Source organism: Thamnophis elegans, chromosome 5, assembly GCF_009769535.1.
Source record: "Thamnophis elegans isolate rThaEle1 chromosome 5, rThaEle1.pri, whole genome shotgun sequence".
NCBI classification, from domain to species: Eukaryota; Metazoa; Chordata; class Lepidosauria; order Squamata; family Colubridae; genus Thamnophis; species Thamnophis elegans.
In genome coordinates, this window is record NC_045545.1 from 33,356,065 (window position 1) to 33,371,675 (window position 15,611).

The window sequence follows — 15,611 nt, forward strand, 5'->3', positions numbered from 1 at the left end:
TATTCCTATATTTGATACAATTAGTTCATGTATATTGAAAAATTAATCAAACATATATTAGCAAAGACTGGGTGAAAATAGTGATGTATCATTGGAAATTGGGAATTATGTAGTGGAGTACCCTAAGGCTCTGCTTTAGGCCCAGTACTCTTCAACATCTTCATCAATGATTTGGACAAGGAGATAAATGGGGAACTCATCAGATTTGCAGATGACACCAAGCTGGCAGGAATAGCCAACACTCCAGAAGATAGGCTCAAGATACAGAAGGATCTTGATAAACTTTAACATTGGGCGCTATCTAACAAAATGAAATTCAATGTTGAAAAAAGTAAGGTTCTACATTTAGACCAAAAAAATGCACAGGAACAGTATATGTAGTACCTTGCTCAATAGTAGTAACTGTGAGAGGGATCTTAAAATCCTAGTGGACAACCATTTAAATATGAGCCAGCAGTGTGCAACAGCTGCCAAAAACGTGGCACGACAAAACCGCGCTACGCAAAATAGCGGAGATTAAATCGCGTCGCTAAAGCCGCAACGTCATCACCACGCGTCATCACCGCCGCGACAATAGCGCGGCGACAGAAGGGCGTTCTACATGCTTCGTTCTTTGCCTCGAAAGGTAGCCCTCCTCCTCCAGCTGACAGCGGCAGCGGGCACGGGGCAAAGCGGGCTGCCCAGCAGCAGCCCGCGGGAATGGTCCAGCACAGCCGCGGGGGCAGCAGGAAGCCCGGGGGGCCCGACCGGGGCCGCCGACGCCGGAGGAGGATGCGGCAGCGGCGGCGGCTGAGGCTCTCCCGGGGCCAGCGAAGCGGGCTTGCCCGGCGGAGGCAGGCTGCCCTCTTCTTCCTCAACAACATCTCCTTGGACGGGCGGCCGCCGCCGGGCAAACCCGCTTTGCCGGCCCCGGGAGAGCCTCAGCCGCCGCCCGCCCTGCCTCTTCCTCCGGGGGAGGCACCGGCGGCGGAGGCCACCCATCCAAGGAGATGTTGTTGAGGAAGAAGAGGGCGGCCTGCCTCCGCCGGGCAAGCCCGCTTCACCGGCCCTGGGAGAGCCTCAGCCACCGCCGCTGCAGCGTCCTCCGCCGCCGCCAGCATTGGCGCTCCGCTTGGCCCCCCCGCGGGCTTCCTGCTGCCCCCCACGGCTGTGCTGGACCCTTCCCGCGGGCTGCTGCTGCTGGGCAGCCCGCTTTGCCCCGTGGCCGCTGCCGCTGTCAGCTGGAGGAGGAGGGCTACCTTTCGAGGCAAAGAACAAAGCATGTAGAACGCCCTTCTGTCACCGCGCTGTTGTCGTGGCAGTAGGGTCGTTTTTTTCTTAGCGCTTCAGACGCCGCGGATTTGCCTCCGCACTTATGTCGGCGCGGATAAGGGCATCGCGGTTTTGTGGTGGAACCGCCAAAAAAGCCAACACAGTTCTAAGCTACATAAACAGGGAAAAAATCAAGATCACGTGAAGTGTTAATACCACTTAATAATGCCTTGGTAAGGCCACACTTGGAATACTGCATTTAATTTTGGTTGCCACGATGTAAAACAGATGTGAAGACTCTAGAAAGAGTGCAGAGAAGAGTAACAAAGATGATTAGGGGACTGGAGGCTAAAACATGAAGAATGGTTGCAGGAACTGGGTATGTCTAGTTTAATAGAAAGAAGAACTAGGGGAGACAGGATAGCAGTGTTCCAATATCTCAGGGGTTGCCACAAAGAAGAGGGAGTCAAACTATTCTCCAAGGCACCTGAGCGTAAAACAAGAAGCAATAGGTGGAAACTAATCAAGGAGAGAAGCAACTTAGAACTGAGGAGAAATTCCTGATAGAACAATTAATCAGTGGAACAACTCCACACTGGAAGTTTTTAAGAAGATGTTGGATAACCGTTTGTCTGAAGTGGCGTAGGGTTTCCTGCCTAGGCAGGGGGTTGGACTAGAAGACCTCCAAAGTCTCTTCCAACTCTGTTATTCTGTATCAAGCAGTCTTATACTTCAAGAACTTCTGTTGGCTGATAGGTAATAAAGACAGCACTTTTTTTTACAATAGGAAGTTCATTTACACTCCATGAGTTGGAGCTAGCCTTAATCATATTTGGAGAACAGGCATTAAAATCAGTGTTAACAACTTAGTCATGGCAATGTAAAAACCCAATGGATCAGTTCTTTAACTCTATTATATTCCTTTTTTTTCTCCAGACCTTAATCTGTTATTTTTAAAGAGGCTAAACAGGTCATAATCCATCTAAAACATTAACCTTGAGCCAAAGGAAATTGTTATGTCACACATGAAAGCCAGTCCTATTCTATCTTAATACTAATTTGTTTCCCTTCTAAAATATCAAAAATGTCATCCAGTGACTTGTGCACACACTGCAAGAATTCTGGTACATTCCTAGATGGATAAGCAGAACATTGCACCCAATCCAGTTATCTTGTATAGTATAACCTATGCCAAATCCATCATGCACTACCGGTCCAAATCCACCCAAGAACAGGGCTGAGCTGCTCAAGGAACTTGTGGAGAGAATGTTGTGGTTAATTAGGGCATAAGCTTGGTCCTTGTAAAGATCTGGCAAAGAAATTCCTTGGGATTCTGCTTCATACCGCAGTGCATAAAGGTGACGATCAAATCCCTGACCTGTCAAGAAAAATACAACAGTGAGTGGCTCTGAAACAAAAAGTCACTTATGTCTAAATCATATTTATGCCACTTTCAAAGTTAAACATGACAGGCTGCTCTTAATTTGTTTCACAAAATTAAAACTATTGTAAAAAAAAAGTTTATGTGATCTTATTTAAATAAGCACTAAAATTATTTATTTAAATAAATTACACTACTATATAAGAGCTGTGCTGGGGCAGTGGTTAGAATGCAGTACTGCAAGCTAATTCTGCTGACTGCTGGCTGCCTGCAGACTGGCTGAAGGTTGACTCAGCCTTCCACCCTTCCGAGGTGGGTAAAATGAGAACCCAGATTGTTGGATGCAATAAGCTGACTCTGTAAACGCTAGAGAGGGCTGTAAATCACTGTGAAACAGTATATATATATTGCTAGTACTATATTAATATCTTTCAGTGCCCAGCAGGCTTTATGCCATCTGAAATGTTATTCATTGTTATTAATGTTATTCAAAGTTATTAATAACCTAGTGGTTGCTGGTGCTAAGCAGCAGCATCAATACAATGATTAAAGATACCAGTATATAAATATTAAGCAGCAGCAATAAAACGCAAGCAACATCTTTGCTTTTTAAAAAACATAAAGAGTTTATTTTCCAGAGGGAGTTTTAGAACTGATTCTGAAACCATGTAGGATTTAAATTTACTATATAATATATTGCTTATTTTTAATTGTTGCTTTATTTGTATTGTATCTATGGTATACAGCTAAATTGCCTGGAGACCACCTGGTTTGAAGTACCGTATATACCTCGAGTATAGGCCGACCCGAATATAAGCCGAGGCACCTAATTTTACCACAAAAAACTGGAAAAGTTATTGACTCGAGTATAAGCCTAGGGTGGGAAATGCAGCAGCTACTGGTAAATTCAAAAATAAAAATAGATACCATAATGTTTTTGAATATTATTTCAAAGAAAAACAGTAAACTAGCGGTGTATTCAATGAAATACTTCACTCACCTCATGATGCTGATGTCCCGCTGTGATGATGATGTCCCGTGCAAGCCGCGGGAGCGATGTCCCGCCTCCTATGACACATGGCACAGTGATTCCTATCATTGGATCACTGTACCAGAGGAGGTGGGACATCGCTATGTGGCTGCTTGCCATAACAAGGAGGAGGTGGGACATCGTTGCAGAGCGGCAGGAGGGGAGGAAGGGGAATCGTAAGACAGCCCTGCATTACATTAGAACGTGAGGAGGGGGGATGGTGCGGTGCGCGCTGCGCGGCAAACTGACACAGAGGGAGGGGAAACTCACAGGGGCACTGGGCCATTCACGAGTGTCACCCAGCGGCATGGCCCCGCCCCTTTTTCTCCTCCATTTCGGGCAAATTTTTCACTGACTTCGAGTATAAGCCGAGGCGGCTTTTTTCAGCCCAAAAAGTGGGCTGAAAAACTAGGCTTACTCGAGTATATACAGTAGTTATGCATTTTATAAAGAAATATGTAATAACCTCCCAGAGGTTATTATTACACAATAATTCAATTTTACCTGTTTCCAAAAAAGCTACTAACAATGGTATCAATTCCAGAAGGAAAATAACTTCAAAGCATGGCAGCCATCACTGAAAAGGAGCACCTCCTGTTCTAAGTTCCATCCTCCACACCCCCGTTTCTATAAGGTGAGGCAACATAAGCAGTTTCCTCCAGGATGAATATCTCAAATGGGTCAACTTCAATTGGAAAGGGAGTTCCTGAACACACTAAGTGCCAACTATAAGGGCTTTATACATAGGACAAAACCATCACTTTGAATTGCACCCTCCTGGCAGAGGGTGCAGAGCCTTCAAATCAATACTTGTAGTCCTCATTTAGGAACTGCCTTGTTTAACAACTTTCCCAGCTATACAGTCATGAAAAGTAACTTTGCAGCCAACCCTTGCATTTATGACCTTCACGGGTCTACAAAGCCAAGAAAAACTGAAATAAGTTCATAAGCACAGTTGCAATTTGACTTGGCTTAATAACCAAGTTGTCAGTTCCAATTATGGTCATTAGAACTACCAGTTAAGCCCTAGATATTGTGTGCCAGATAACCCACAAGCTGTTCTGTACTGTTGCAGTGATACTTCAGGATGGTCTTCGAAGGCAGCTGTATGTTGGACTGCACCTGGAGCAGTCCAGATAGGTAGTGAGGAGGGCATGCTGCCAATTTGCATAACCTTTGCTTCTCAAAATACTATATTGAAATATTTTGTAATCTTGGTACATAACTCTATTGTCGTGAACCTCCCAGGAAATCAGGCACGGTCTAAATTGAATCAATCAGTAATAATCAATGAACTCAACAGATCTAAATGACATTTTGGATTAAATTACTAAAAAAAAGTGATATTGCTCCGCACATACTTGTGAACACCAGTTATCCATAGGAAATCAATGTTAAGAAAAGGACTGTCATCAATATAATTGAAAACAGGAGGAAGATCACTAACCCAGAGCAGCTTCCTTTGTGAGTTGACTGTGAAGGTGGAGCACTCTGCGAACATCTGCGTAGCTCCACAGTATTGTGCTTGGACGGCCTCTTAACTAGTGCCTCTGAGCATGCCTTTGTATAAACCGAAGCAGGCCGGATCGTTTCAGTACGACCATGTTTGAATGCTGCTGTGCTACAAGATTCATAGGTGGCACTGTCTGCCCGTATTGCCTAAGGAAAGCCATCTGGAAGGCAAGCTGGACTAAGGCATCGGGACTCAGCTTCTGGGTCTTTATGAATTCCTTGCCTCCTCTTTCAAACCGGAAGGTCTTCAGTGTCAGTGTTTTCACAGTGGCATCAAAAGTCTGCTTGGCGTTGGTGATTCCTTCTTTCAAGGCATCATTCAATTTGAAATTCAGCTTCTCTACAGCTCTGTGCGAATCACAGGCAGCCGGCAAAGACTGAGGAGTAATGACAGGCGTTTCAGTGCTGTGTTTAAAGACTTCGTTTTGGAACCTAAGCACAGCCACACCATCTCCCCAAGCATGCTCAAGTGAACTGCTGCAGAGCCGTCTTTCGCTAAAATAAGATTAAATGATTTGTCATACCACCTGTTAGTGCCATCGCCATGGAGCATAGTACGAGACAAATGGTCGAAATCTTTAATTGGGAAATCATCAAGGCACAGGCAGAATATGGCCGAATCCACTTTCCTTAAGGCCTCCCTGTTGCCATTGTCAAGGAGTTCCTGTCTCAGAGTTGCCCAGGTGTCTCGATTTTCGGTAGTTAGATAAGAAAGAGGAAATGCTGGAACTGGAGCACTGTCTGAAAGGATGAATTTTAAATGGGCTTGAATTTCCGATGGTTTCACTATGTTGCCATTTGGTCTATCACATCGAACACATAGAAGTGGCCATTTCTAAGCACAAGTAAATGCTTGGCATGCTCATCTGTAAACAGCTCGTCTTTCTTAGGTTTAGGCAGCCGGGTGGAATTGAAAAGTCTGAAGTATTGTGACATGTCTAGTGGGTAGGCATTCACCATATAGGCACCAAACCATGAGAGAGAAGAAGGCACAAATCGAATAAGCTTTTTGAACCCTGGAGTGTCGCTCTTGGACGGGTTCAGATGAAACACCTCTGGTTCTAAGATGCCTGCCCTAAAAGTCTTCATGAAACGTAAAGCAGCAACAGTCATGTTGGTGGCTTTCACAAGCTGATCGTTGTATTCAGGTTTGGGGTCAGGATTGAAAGCCATGAATGGATTGAAGTTAAGAATAATGGGTTCCCGTGCCTGAAGATACATGTCAAACCAGGGACCTGAAATTAAGAAGCAAGCATATAAGTAAAGTTCGGGTATCATTAACTCTCTGTTGGGCCCTGTAATCCAAGGGTGAAATTCAGCAGGTTCTGACAGATTCTGGAAAACTAGTAGCGGAAATTTTGAGTAGTTCAGAGAACTGACAGTATCATTATCATGGGATGCTTATGTAACGGACTTCCAGTTAAAAGCATATTTAATGAAGATCTGTGGGATGCAATAGAAAAGTTTCCAAGTTCGTGACAACTGAAAACAGAATTTCTGTTAAATTCCCTGCCATTAATTTAATATGGGGCATTCATTTTGCATCCAATTATCATTTAAAATTTGCTCTCCTCTTTCACCATTTATCATTTGTTTTCAATGGGGAAAAAACCACAAATTCAAATACACTCAAGCTTTTTTTTACCTTTTTGCTTGTTGCTCCTACTCTTTCCTGTGCTTTTCTTTCCATTTATTTCTCTCCAAAAGTTTCAGTTCCCCAGAAAAGATTTCACTTTCTAATTCCTGGCTTCCATCTATCCACTAAAATAACTGAATTCTATACTTGGCATAAAAACACTGGGATTTCTTCACAAATATGAGGACTGCAAAAGAAATGTGAATAGGAAATGAAAGGTAATCCACTGCAGAGCCTGAACCTTCAAACAAATACAGTGGTGTAAAAGTAATACACCTTGTATTTTGCATTTATATTCCACTTGTAAGTAACCACCTATTCTCAGTCAATGTTACCAGGCTGATGTTTATTAATTGTCCACAGAAACAACAAAGAGCTACTTCACAACTGTCTTCCTAAATTTCATTTAAACAAATAACAAATTGTTCAGCATTTTATTTTAAATAGAAGAAAAATAGGCTCTATGGGGAGGGAAACAATGGTATAATTCTTTCTTTTTCTATACGACTTCAGTACATACATATTTTGCTTCTGCATATTTTGTCCTTTCACTCAGAGGAAATATTATAATTTGGCTAAGTTTTAATGCCTAATCATTCTCAGCTTACTCAAGCAAAGCACATGAGGCAGATAGCATTTTAAATTCACAATGATTTAATTCAGAGTCTTCATTATGTACTGTGTAATGAGTCACTATTTTACTAAAGGATTCAGCAAGAACTGAGAAATAGAATACAACCAAATGTGGTGAGTTTATACCAATTATGGGTGTGTGGTATATAAACATTCTGTTATTCTAGGCCTGTGATGGCAAACCTATGGCACATGTGCCCAAAGTGCCATATGAAACCATGTCTCCCGGCATGTATGGCCTTGCCTGTTTGTCTTCTGTGTTTCTGGCATGCATGTGTGCACAAAGATCAGCTGTCTTTCACATACGCGGCAGTGCTGAAAACCAGTGTGTGCATGTGCGTGGACCAGCTGATTCTAAGGTGCGCATGCGTGCAAGAATGTGAAACTTTGGCTTTTCCAGAGCATAATCCCTTTGCGTACGTGGCAGTGCCAGAAACTGGTCTGCGCCAGCCAGCTGATCATCAGATGCCCATGCATGATAGAACCTGGAAGTTCGGCTTTTCCAGAGCATGGCCCCAACGAGCCCATGTGCATGGCATTTCCATGCAACCTTTTCGGCATTGTTCGCCATCACTGTCCTAGGCACAAATAGTCCTCAAGGGTTTCCTTAATGACCATAGCGTTCGCTTAACAAACCACCGCAAAAAAGGGTTGTAAAATTGGATTGGGCACATTACCATTATGAGTCTGTTCATTCCAGTCATAACTCAAGGATTACCTATTCATTTCCAGATGTCAATATCCTAATGTAAGAAGAGGAAAACCTAGGAGGGGGAGGAGCTGAATAAATACAACTGGAATTGAGACCAGAATTTCCATTGTAAATCACTTGAGTCATGAGTCAAGTTGGACCCAATTTTATGATAACTTTATGGAAGTCATTAAGTGGATCATGCAGTTGTTAAGCAAATCCATCTTTTCCAATGGCCATTTTTGGCCAGAAATGATCAAAAAAAGTCAAATTCATGATCATGTAATAATGTGATCACTTGTTAAAAAAAAGTGACTGTGTTTGCCAAAAACTATCTGGGAATGTCCCAAATCCTGTTCATAACACTGCAGGACACTGCAGTTGGTCATAAATGCGGGCCTGTTGCCAAGCGCTCAAGTGGAATCACGTGACCAAGGGGTGGTACTAGGTGTCTAAGTCATAAGTCACTTTTTCCAAGGCCATCATAACTTTGAGCCGTTATTAAATGAACAGTCATAAGTCAAGGATTACCTGTAAATTAAGTTCACTAATCTAAATTCTATAAATGTTCTTGCTGTTCTTCTATTTTTTCTGTTTCATTTTTTTGTATTATTTTTGCTGTCTCCTTTCTTTACGTTCTGGTAATCCTCCATCTGCTGCTGAAGTAAGCTTCCTTTTCTTTATCTCATCCTGACTGTTCTTTTCTCCCAAACCATAAAGTTTAGCAACCTGCAATAGATTAATATTTTGTTGGTAATGGCCATTAAGTCACTATGATCACTCTTTTTCTATAGACCGTGTCATTATTCAGAATGGCATGTGGAATCGGCAGGACATGAAAAGTGGTTTTTTCAATTGTTGAACCAATTATTCCTTTTCCCTATCTCACACACACACAGGCTACGTTTTGTTGTTTTATACAAGCATGTCTGCAACCTGGATTCTCAACTCCCAAGCAGTTACAAATTGCTCCATTAGTCCCAGACTATGCCCAAATTCCATCCACTTTAAAAACCACTGCTTCTCTATAATCGGTAAAATAACATTTTTTTTATCTGTAGGGGGGAAAAAAAACAACCCTGCCGCCTCATTTCCTCCATTCCTTGAAGAGTATGCAAGTAAATAAAGGCAACTGTGTGGTAATTAGGTCACCCTGCTTTCCTCCTAGAGTTGCAAAGAGTTGAACCTGGCACATTCTATATGGAAAAGAGATGCTTGTTCTATCAGTCTACTGTGTTCTCTTCCATTCTCTAAATTCAGAGGAAGAAAACTAATGTATCTTATAGACCCGCTTGGAAATTATTCTGGGGGTCCAGGGTTGAGGCTTAAGACTAATTCCAACCAAATCTTTGTGAGGACAAATATTCAGCTTTGACTCAATGAATTCAACAGATGTTTCTGATGGCCCAAATGAGATGAATGCTTTGAGTGTTATGTCCAGGCTATAAATATAATTGTTCTGTGTAGAAGTGGTTAGAGGAGGTAACCGTGAAGAGCATCCAAGGACATCAGCAGTGGTGAGGGCAGAAAAGACACTGGGAAGACTAGAGCGGTAGATAGCAAGATAGGTTATGCAGTGTGTGAAAGGAGAGAGGGAGGGAAGGGGAAATGGGGCATACTAGGAGAAGATGGCATGGAATGGAGAGAAGAGGTAATCTGCTACTAAAGCAAGGAATGGAGAGAAGAGGTAAGCTGTACAGTTTTGGCCTATTCACTGCACAAAATCACTTCAGGAGCCCTCCAGGTTTAGTTTTGTCTTGAAACCTGGAACAACCAAAACCTTTCAGCTATTGCTTTTGCTAGAAATGTGGATGAACTGAAAGGGCTCAACAAAACTTTTGGAACACACAGATTTGTTCCTGGTTTGAAAGGAAGCATACTTTCCATTTCATGCACACTCTTAAATGAATGTTAACTGTTCAAAGATGTAAACAAGCATCAAAACCAGTTCTGGACCTGTGGCTTCAGCCCAGTTAATGAAAAGGAAGACCCATTCTCTACCACCTGCCAGGTTAGAATCAATTCTTAATTGAGCAGTTTGAGGAAAAGACATCAGGAATGTAAGCGACATTTTCACGATCATTTTCCTACCTGAAATATAACTTGTATGTTTGTTTTGTTTGTCCTTTGCAACCAAATGATCATGTAATTCTCTACCAATGCCATTCTTAAAATTGCCAGCAAGTTGTTCGGTTTTTCTAGATTTAAAGAGAAACAGAGAAAGAAATTTAGTGTATCTCTCTGATATAGACAATTCTTTAAGTGAAAATGTGAAGTATGCTGCTGAATAATAAGGCTCTGCTTATCTGTTTTAAATCCAGAACCATGAGATGGCATTTCAAAAAGGCTCAGCCAGATATCTCTCTAATTCACTTGTATAAGGAAGAGGAATAGCACAATCATATTTGCTAGAGTATGTTACTATGGCCAATCTTAATAGATATGGTTTTAGCCTTCTGGTGGAATTTTTTTCTGGCCTGGTCTATCCAGCAGGTGTGACCCCATTTCCTTCCTCGTGTATGCCTGTGAAATTCCTATTTATGTATTTTAAAGTATCATCGCTTCCACGTTGCAGGAACCCTGGTGGCACAAATGGTTAGAATGCAGCATTGCAGGCAAACTCTGCCCACAGCCTGGAATTTGATCAAGGTTGACTCAGCTTTTCATCCTTCTGGTCAGTAAAATGAGAACCCAGTTTGTTGGGGGCAAGATGCTGACTCTGTAAACCGCCCAGAGAGTGCTGTAAAGCACTATGGGATGGTATATAAGTATAAGTGCTATTGCTATTGCTATTGAGATCTGCATTTGAGTTAACTGTTCTGAAATGCACAGGGAAGTTTTATCTAGAATGTTTTCCTGAGACTGCCTAGATCAGGGGTGTCAAACTCAAGGCCCATGGGGGTCTTAGATCTGGCCCGCAGGGCTTTTCCTGGAAACAAAGAAGGACTGGCCCGTGGTGCCTCTGCCAGCCAAAATGGAGCTTGAGGAGCTCCGTTTTCACTAAATGCAAAGTGCTGCAGGAGACCATCACAGCTGAAAACCAAGCCCAGGCAAGCCGCACGCAGCCTCTCCAAGCTCCATTTTCACTGGCAGAGAGCTGCAGGAGGCTGTCGCGGCTGAAAACAGAGCCTCAATGAGTGACGTCGAGCTGGCCATGCCCACCATGGCCACACCCTTGGCTATGCGCCCCCCCTCCAGCCCCTTGAGGTCAAACACAACTCTGATGCGGCCCTCAATGGATTGAGTTTGACACTCCTGGCCTAGGTTAATACTGGCCTAGGTAAATACTGGCCTAGATTAATACGGTCAGCACAAACAATAGTCAGGACAATGGGAGGTATAATGCAGCACATCTGCAGGGCAATTAGGCTGAGAAAGGTACCTGGACAAGATATCAGAGAGATGAAAGCTTGTTCCTACCTGAATTGATCATCATCCAAAAGAGGTTTCTGAGCACTCAGGTATCTTCTAATTGTATCTTCAAGTTTTGGAATGGGCAAACTAATAACAAGAGGAATAAAATATTGAATCTGTGAGGTTAAAAAATGTTATCACAAACTCTCAACAAAAACATGCTGATTAAATGGAAAGCAGTTTTTAAGTTAAATACAAGCCTCAAAGCAGCTCTGACACTTACTATAATATATCTATGGACAATTTATTAATAGTACTCTCAGGTAGATTAAGCTTTAAGTAAACACATTTTTGTATCAAGCATTCAGCTATTCTGAAATAAGCAAATTAATACAGAAAGAAAGTTAAAGAGAGATTCTATTAACCAGAACCTATAAGAAATAAATTCTTATATGGAAAAATGCCCTTCAGACTTAAAACAATTTAGTAATGTTTCTGCAGAAGTACAATGCATAATAAACTACAATCCCCAAATTAACCAGTGAGCATTGAACATGGTAATTAAGCAAAAAAAACAGTTGCATACTGCTGTGTATTAAAAATGGAAATGGAAAATAGGAGGAGAATGAATATTGTACACCTGGCTCAAATGCTTCTGGATCAACATTTAAGTTAATATTTAAGGCATATGGGATGATCTCTATCTCTTTTGCCACTGTAACCTATATGTAGGTTACTCATTTAGCAAGAACAGTAAAAAAGTGCAAAGTATGCATGGTTGAATTCACTGTTATTTAGACAACTAAATAGTACACTTTGACCTTAATAGAATAATCCTAAGTAAGCTCATTTTAAAAGTTTCCCCTTCAAGTCATTGTTCACTCTTTTGGTGACTCCCTGAACTAGTCCCTGAAATTTTGTTGGCAACATTTTTGGAAGTGGTTTATCATTGCCTTCGTCCTAGGACTGAGAAAGAGTGACTGTCTCAAGGTTACCCAACTGCCAACTAGAACTCACAGTCTCTTGGTTTCTAGCTTGGTGCCTTAATCACCACACCAAACTGGCTCTCAATTTAGAAACCAACAATGCATAAAGTCAACCAAATAGGTACAAAGGCATTAAGTAGCAATTACATAGATACATAGAGTCAGTTCTTAAAAACCGTCTAGTCCAGGCAGTTGCCAGGATTCAAAAACTGGCTTGAAGGCACAACAGATTTTTTAAAAGTGTAAACATGTTTAACTCTGAACAGCAATAATGCGACTCATGCCCTGCTTTTAGCACCACCCTTTCACCTACATGCCATATTTCATTCTGGTCTTCTTTCATTACCAACTCCAATGAAGCTCTTGCATTTTCCCTTTCTCATTTTTAGCTCTTAACACAACTCTTTGTTGTGCTGTAACTTAGGATACCATAACTCACATTTCACCTTAGATAGTCTTGTGAGTAATCCAACTGCTGAACATTCTCTTAATCTGGAGCTGAATTAAATGAGAGATTCATACTATCTCTTAGCATCTCTAGAGTTTGTTGTGCAAAAATAAATCAATTCCTGCCCTCTCATGGGTTCACAGAATATCCTAGCATCAGCACAATCCAGCTATTAAGACAAATTAAAATCTTTGTTTTGAGGTCACACATTATACAGACTGTACTGTATGTTAAAAAAAGTTTAACCTTGCTACCTCAGATTAATAATAACTACATGAAAATCATTGGTATTAGTTATAAGTATGACTAAACAAAAATGTGTGTGTGTGTGTGTGTGTGTGTGTGTGTGTGTGTATGTATGTCCAAACCGCATAATGAGGGTAAACAACTAACACATGAATACTCATAACATGTCCACTGCCCCTGATGAACTGGCATCCTATGCAGCTTTGAGTTCCTGGCAACCTATCAGATATCTAGGTTCAAAAATGATGTACATTTAATTTTACATTTATCCTTGAGTTCAGAAACACAAGCATGACTAGTTTCCATGCAAATGGTGTTCTTCAGAGAGGTATTCCTTATGGATTTCTGCAAAGTACTATCTTGTTCAGTACTTTAATAGGAATTATGGTGGTGACTCAGAAGGGACTGGGATCCTATTGTCAACTGTTTGCATGGGAGGAGGGTAAAGGTAACTACTGTACCCTGCATAGCAGCTTATCTATTGGTGGAGAGTTTTTTTCTACATTACCCTACAAAGTGACACCCAGCTAGTAGGCAGATCACTGTTCTTCAACAATCTGTACCCATGAATCAAGCTCTGCAGTGGATCAAAGTAGGGACTCTCCTATGTTATTGGGAATTCCCCAACACTATTTGATCCATGAGGTGGGGTGACAGAGGCTGCCTCCAAAAGTGGAGGCCAATCCTCATCACTCACCCAACATATCAGGCCATAGGATGAGCCACAAGGTGGACAGGGGCTTCCTGAGAAGGCAGAAGCAAAAAGCCCCACTTATCCTATAGATCAAGTTCAGATGATGGCTAAATACATTTGTCCAAACTTATCCACTTCAAGTTCACCTTAAGAAGGTAATTGGACAATGTTCCCTGATTCCCAAAGCAAGAAATCCATCTAATCACTGCACTTTTCCAGCATGACACTCTTATGAACCACAAGCCTGCTTCCCCATAGAGACCAGTTATGGAATGTAACCAATTGTGTGCTCTTTGAAGACCCAAAGGTGTGCTTCTTTCAAGAGACAACTGGACTTTCTTGGGGGTGTTTTTCCCCTTTCCCTTTGAAAACGTTTCTTTTCTCATCCAAGAAGCTTGGATGGGAAGAGAAAGATTGGATGAGAAGCCAAACGTTTTCAAAGGAAAGAAAAAAAAGTCAAGAAAAGTCCAGTTGCCTTTTGGAAAAAGCACCTTTGGGACATGGTGATGGTTTGAAAATCTCCATAGACATGTGTTCTTTGAAGAATTTGTGTCAAGTGCTATAGGAATGAATTTCTAAGGAAATCTTAATTGGATATAGGGAGCTTTCCTGTGCGACTTAAGGTACAAGCTTCTTTCGAGCTTCCCCCAAACCCAGCGGGTGAGAGAAGCACACTGTCTTGTGCAATAACTTCCTATTTGAAAGAGGGGAGGGAATTGGACGCGAGGACCAAAGGCCACTTCAGAAGGGCAGTCGAAGGGCGCCAACAAGCAAAGCTGGGGAGAGGCCGAAGGACCACAGGAGAAGAGTCCCGGGGACCAAGCACTTTCACCCCAGTCTCCAAGGAGGCGCTTCCTTACCGGGGCAGGCTCTTCTGAAAATGCATAGTGGGGACGATGCTGCGGTGCAAGTACTGGGAGAGAGCATCGTCTTGGCTGTAGCTCCTTCGGGGCCCGATGAGAAGAGGCGGGAGACAAGCCCTCCGGAAGCGGCACAAGGAAGAAAATAGCAGCGCCCCGGTCACCATGGCGGTCTCGATACCTTCCTTCCCGGTGGCGGAACAGGAGAGAGAGCCACCCGCCGGTGCCCGCCCCTGGGAGGAGTTACTTCACAGCAGAAGACGTGGGACGGCTCCGGACTGGTGTGTGTGTGTGTGTGTGTGTGTGTGTGTGTGTCGCCCTCTGGACTGCTTTGATTTTGGGGACGAGGGGGGGGGGGGGGGGAGACGACGCTTTAACTCCCCGTAGTTAGTGAAAGTTTGCATGGCAATCCGGATCCCGAACACTCAGACGGCGCTACAAACTAGAGTCCCAAAGAGGGACTTTTTCAAGAAGCAACTGGACTAAAAGCTAAAAGAATGCGAACGACCAGCTGAGTGCAAGGAGTATAAATCCTTCCATCCTCCCCGCCACCCCCGCCATCCAGTCAGAGCCGAAGAAGCTTCTGGGATGAAAAGCGAAACGTCTTCCAAGATAAACCAGAAAGTCCAGTTGTCTCCCGAAAAGACGCACCTTTGGGACAACCACGGCCCGGGTGACTGAGAACCTCCATAGACATTTAGCTACAAACTGGCCGATCTCTCTGAAGTGACAGCACCCAACCCGCGTTCCCTCAAAAGCCAAAGCTCTCCAAACTTGGCCACTTCTAAGGCTTGTGGACTTCAACTCCCAGAATGGAAGGGAGGCTGGGGAGAATTCTGGGAATTGAAGTCCACTGGTCTAAAAGTTGCCAAGTTTGGAGACATTCCTC

General features: G+C 42.8%; 1 protein-coding gene across 1 annotated transcript; it reads right to left on the reverse strand.

The window, feature by feature from the left end:
• Positions 1-1,968: 1,968 nt before the first annotated feature.
• Positions 1,969-14,982, reverse strand: CPT2 (carnitine palmitoyltransferase 2). Its single transcript, XM_032218089.1, is given in 10 exon segments — positions 1,969-2,402; positions 2,405-2,629; positions 5,110-5,162; positions 5,164-5,305; positions 5,308-5,643; positions 5,646-5,972; positions 5,975-6,409; positions 10,226-10,332; positions 11,555-11,635; positions 14,723-14,982. Coding segments are annotated over 10 exon segments (1,986 nt in total). The 5' UTR covers positions 14,890-14,982; the 3' UTR covers positions 1,969-2,289.
• Positions 14,983-15,611: the final 629 nt, after the last annotated feature.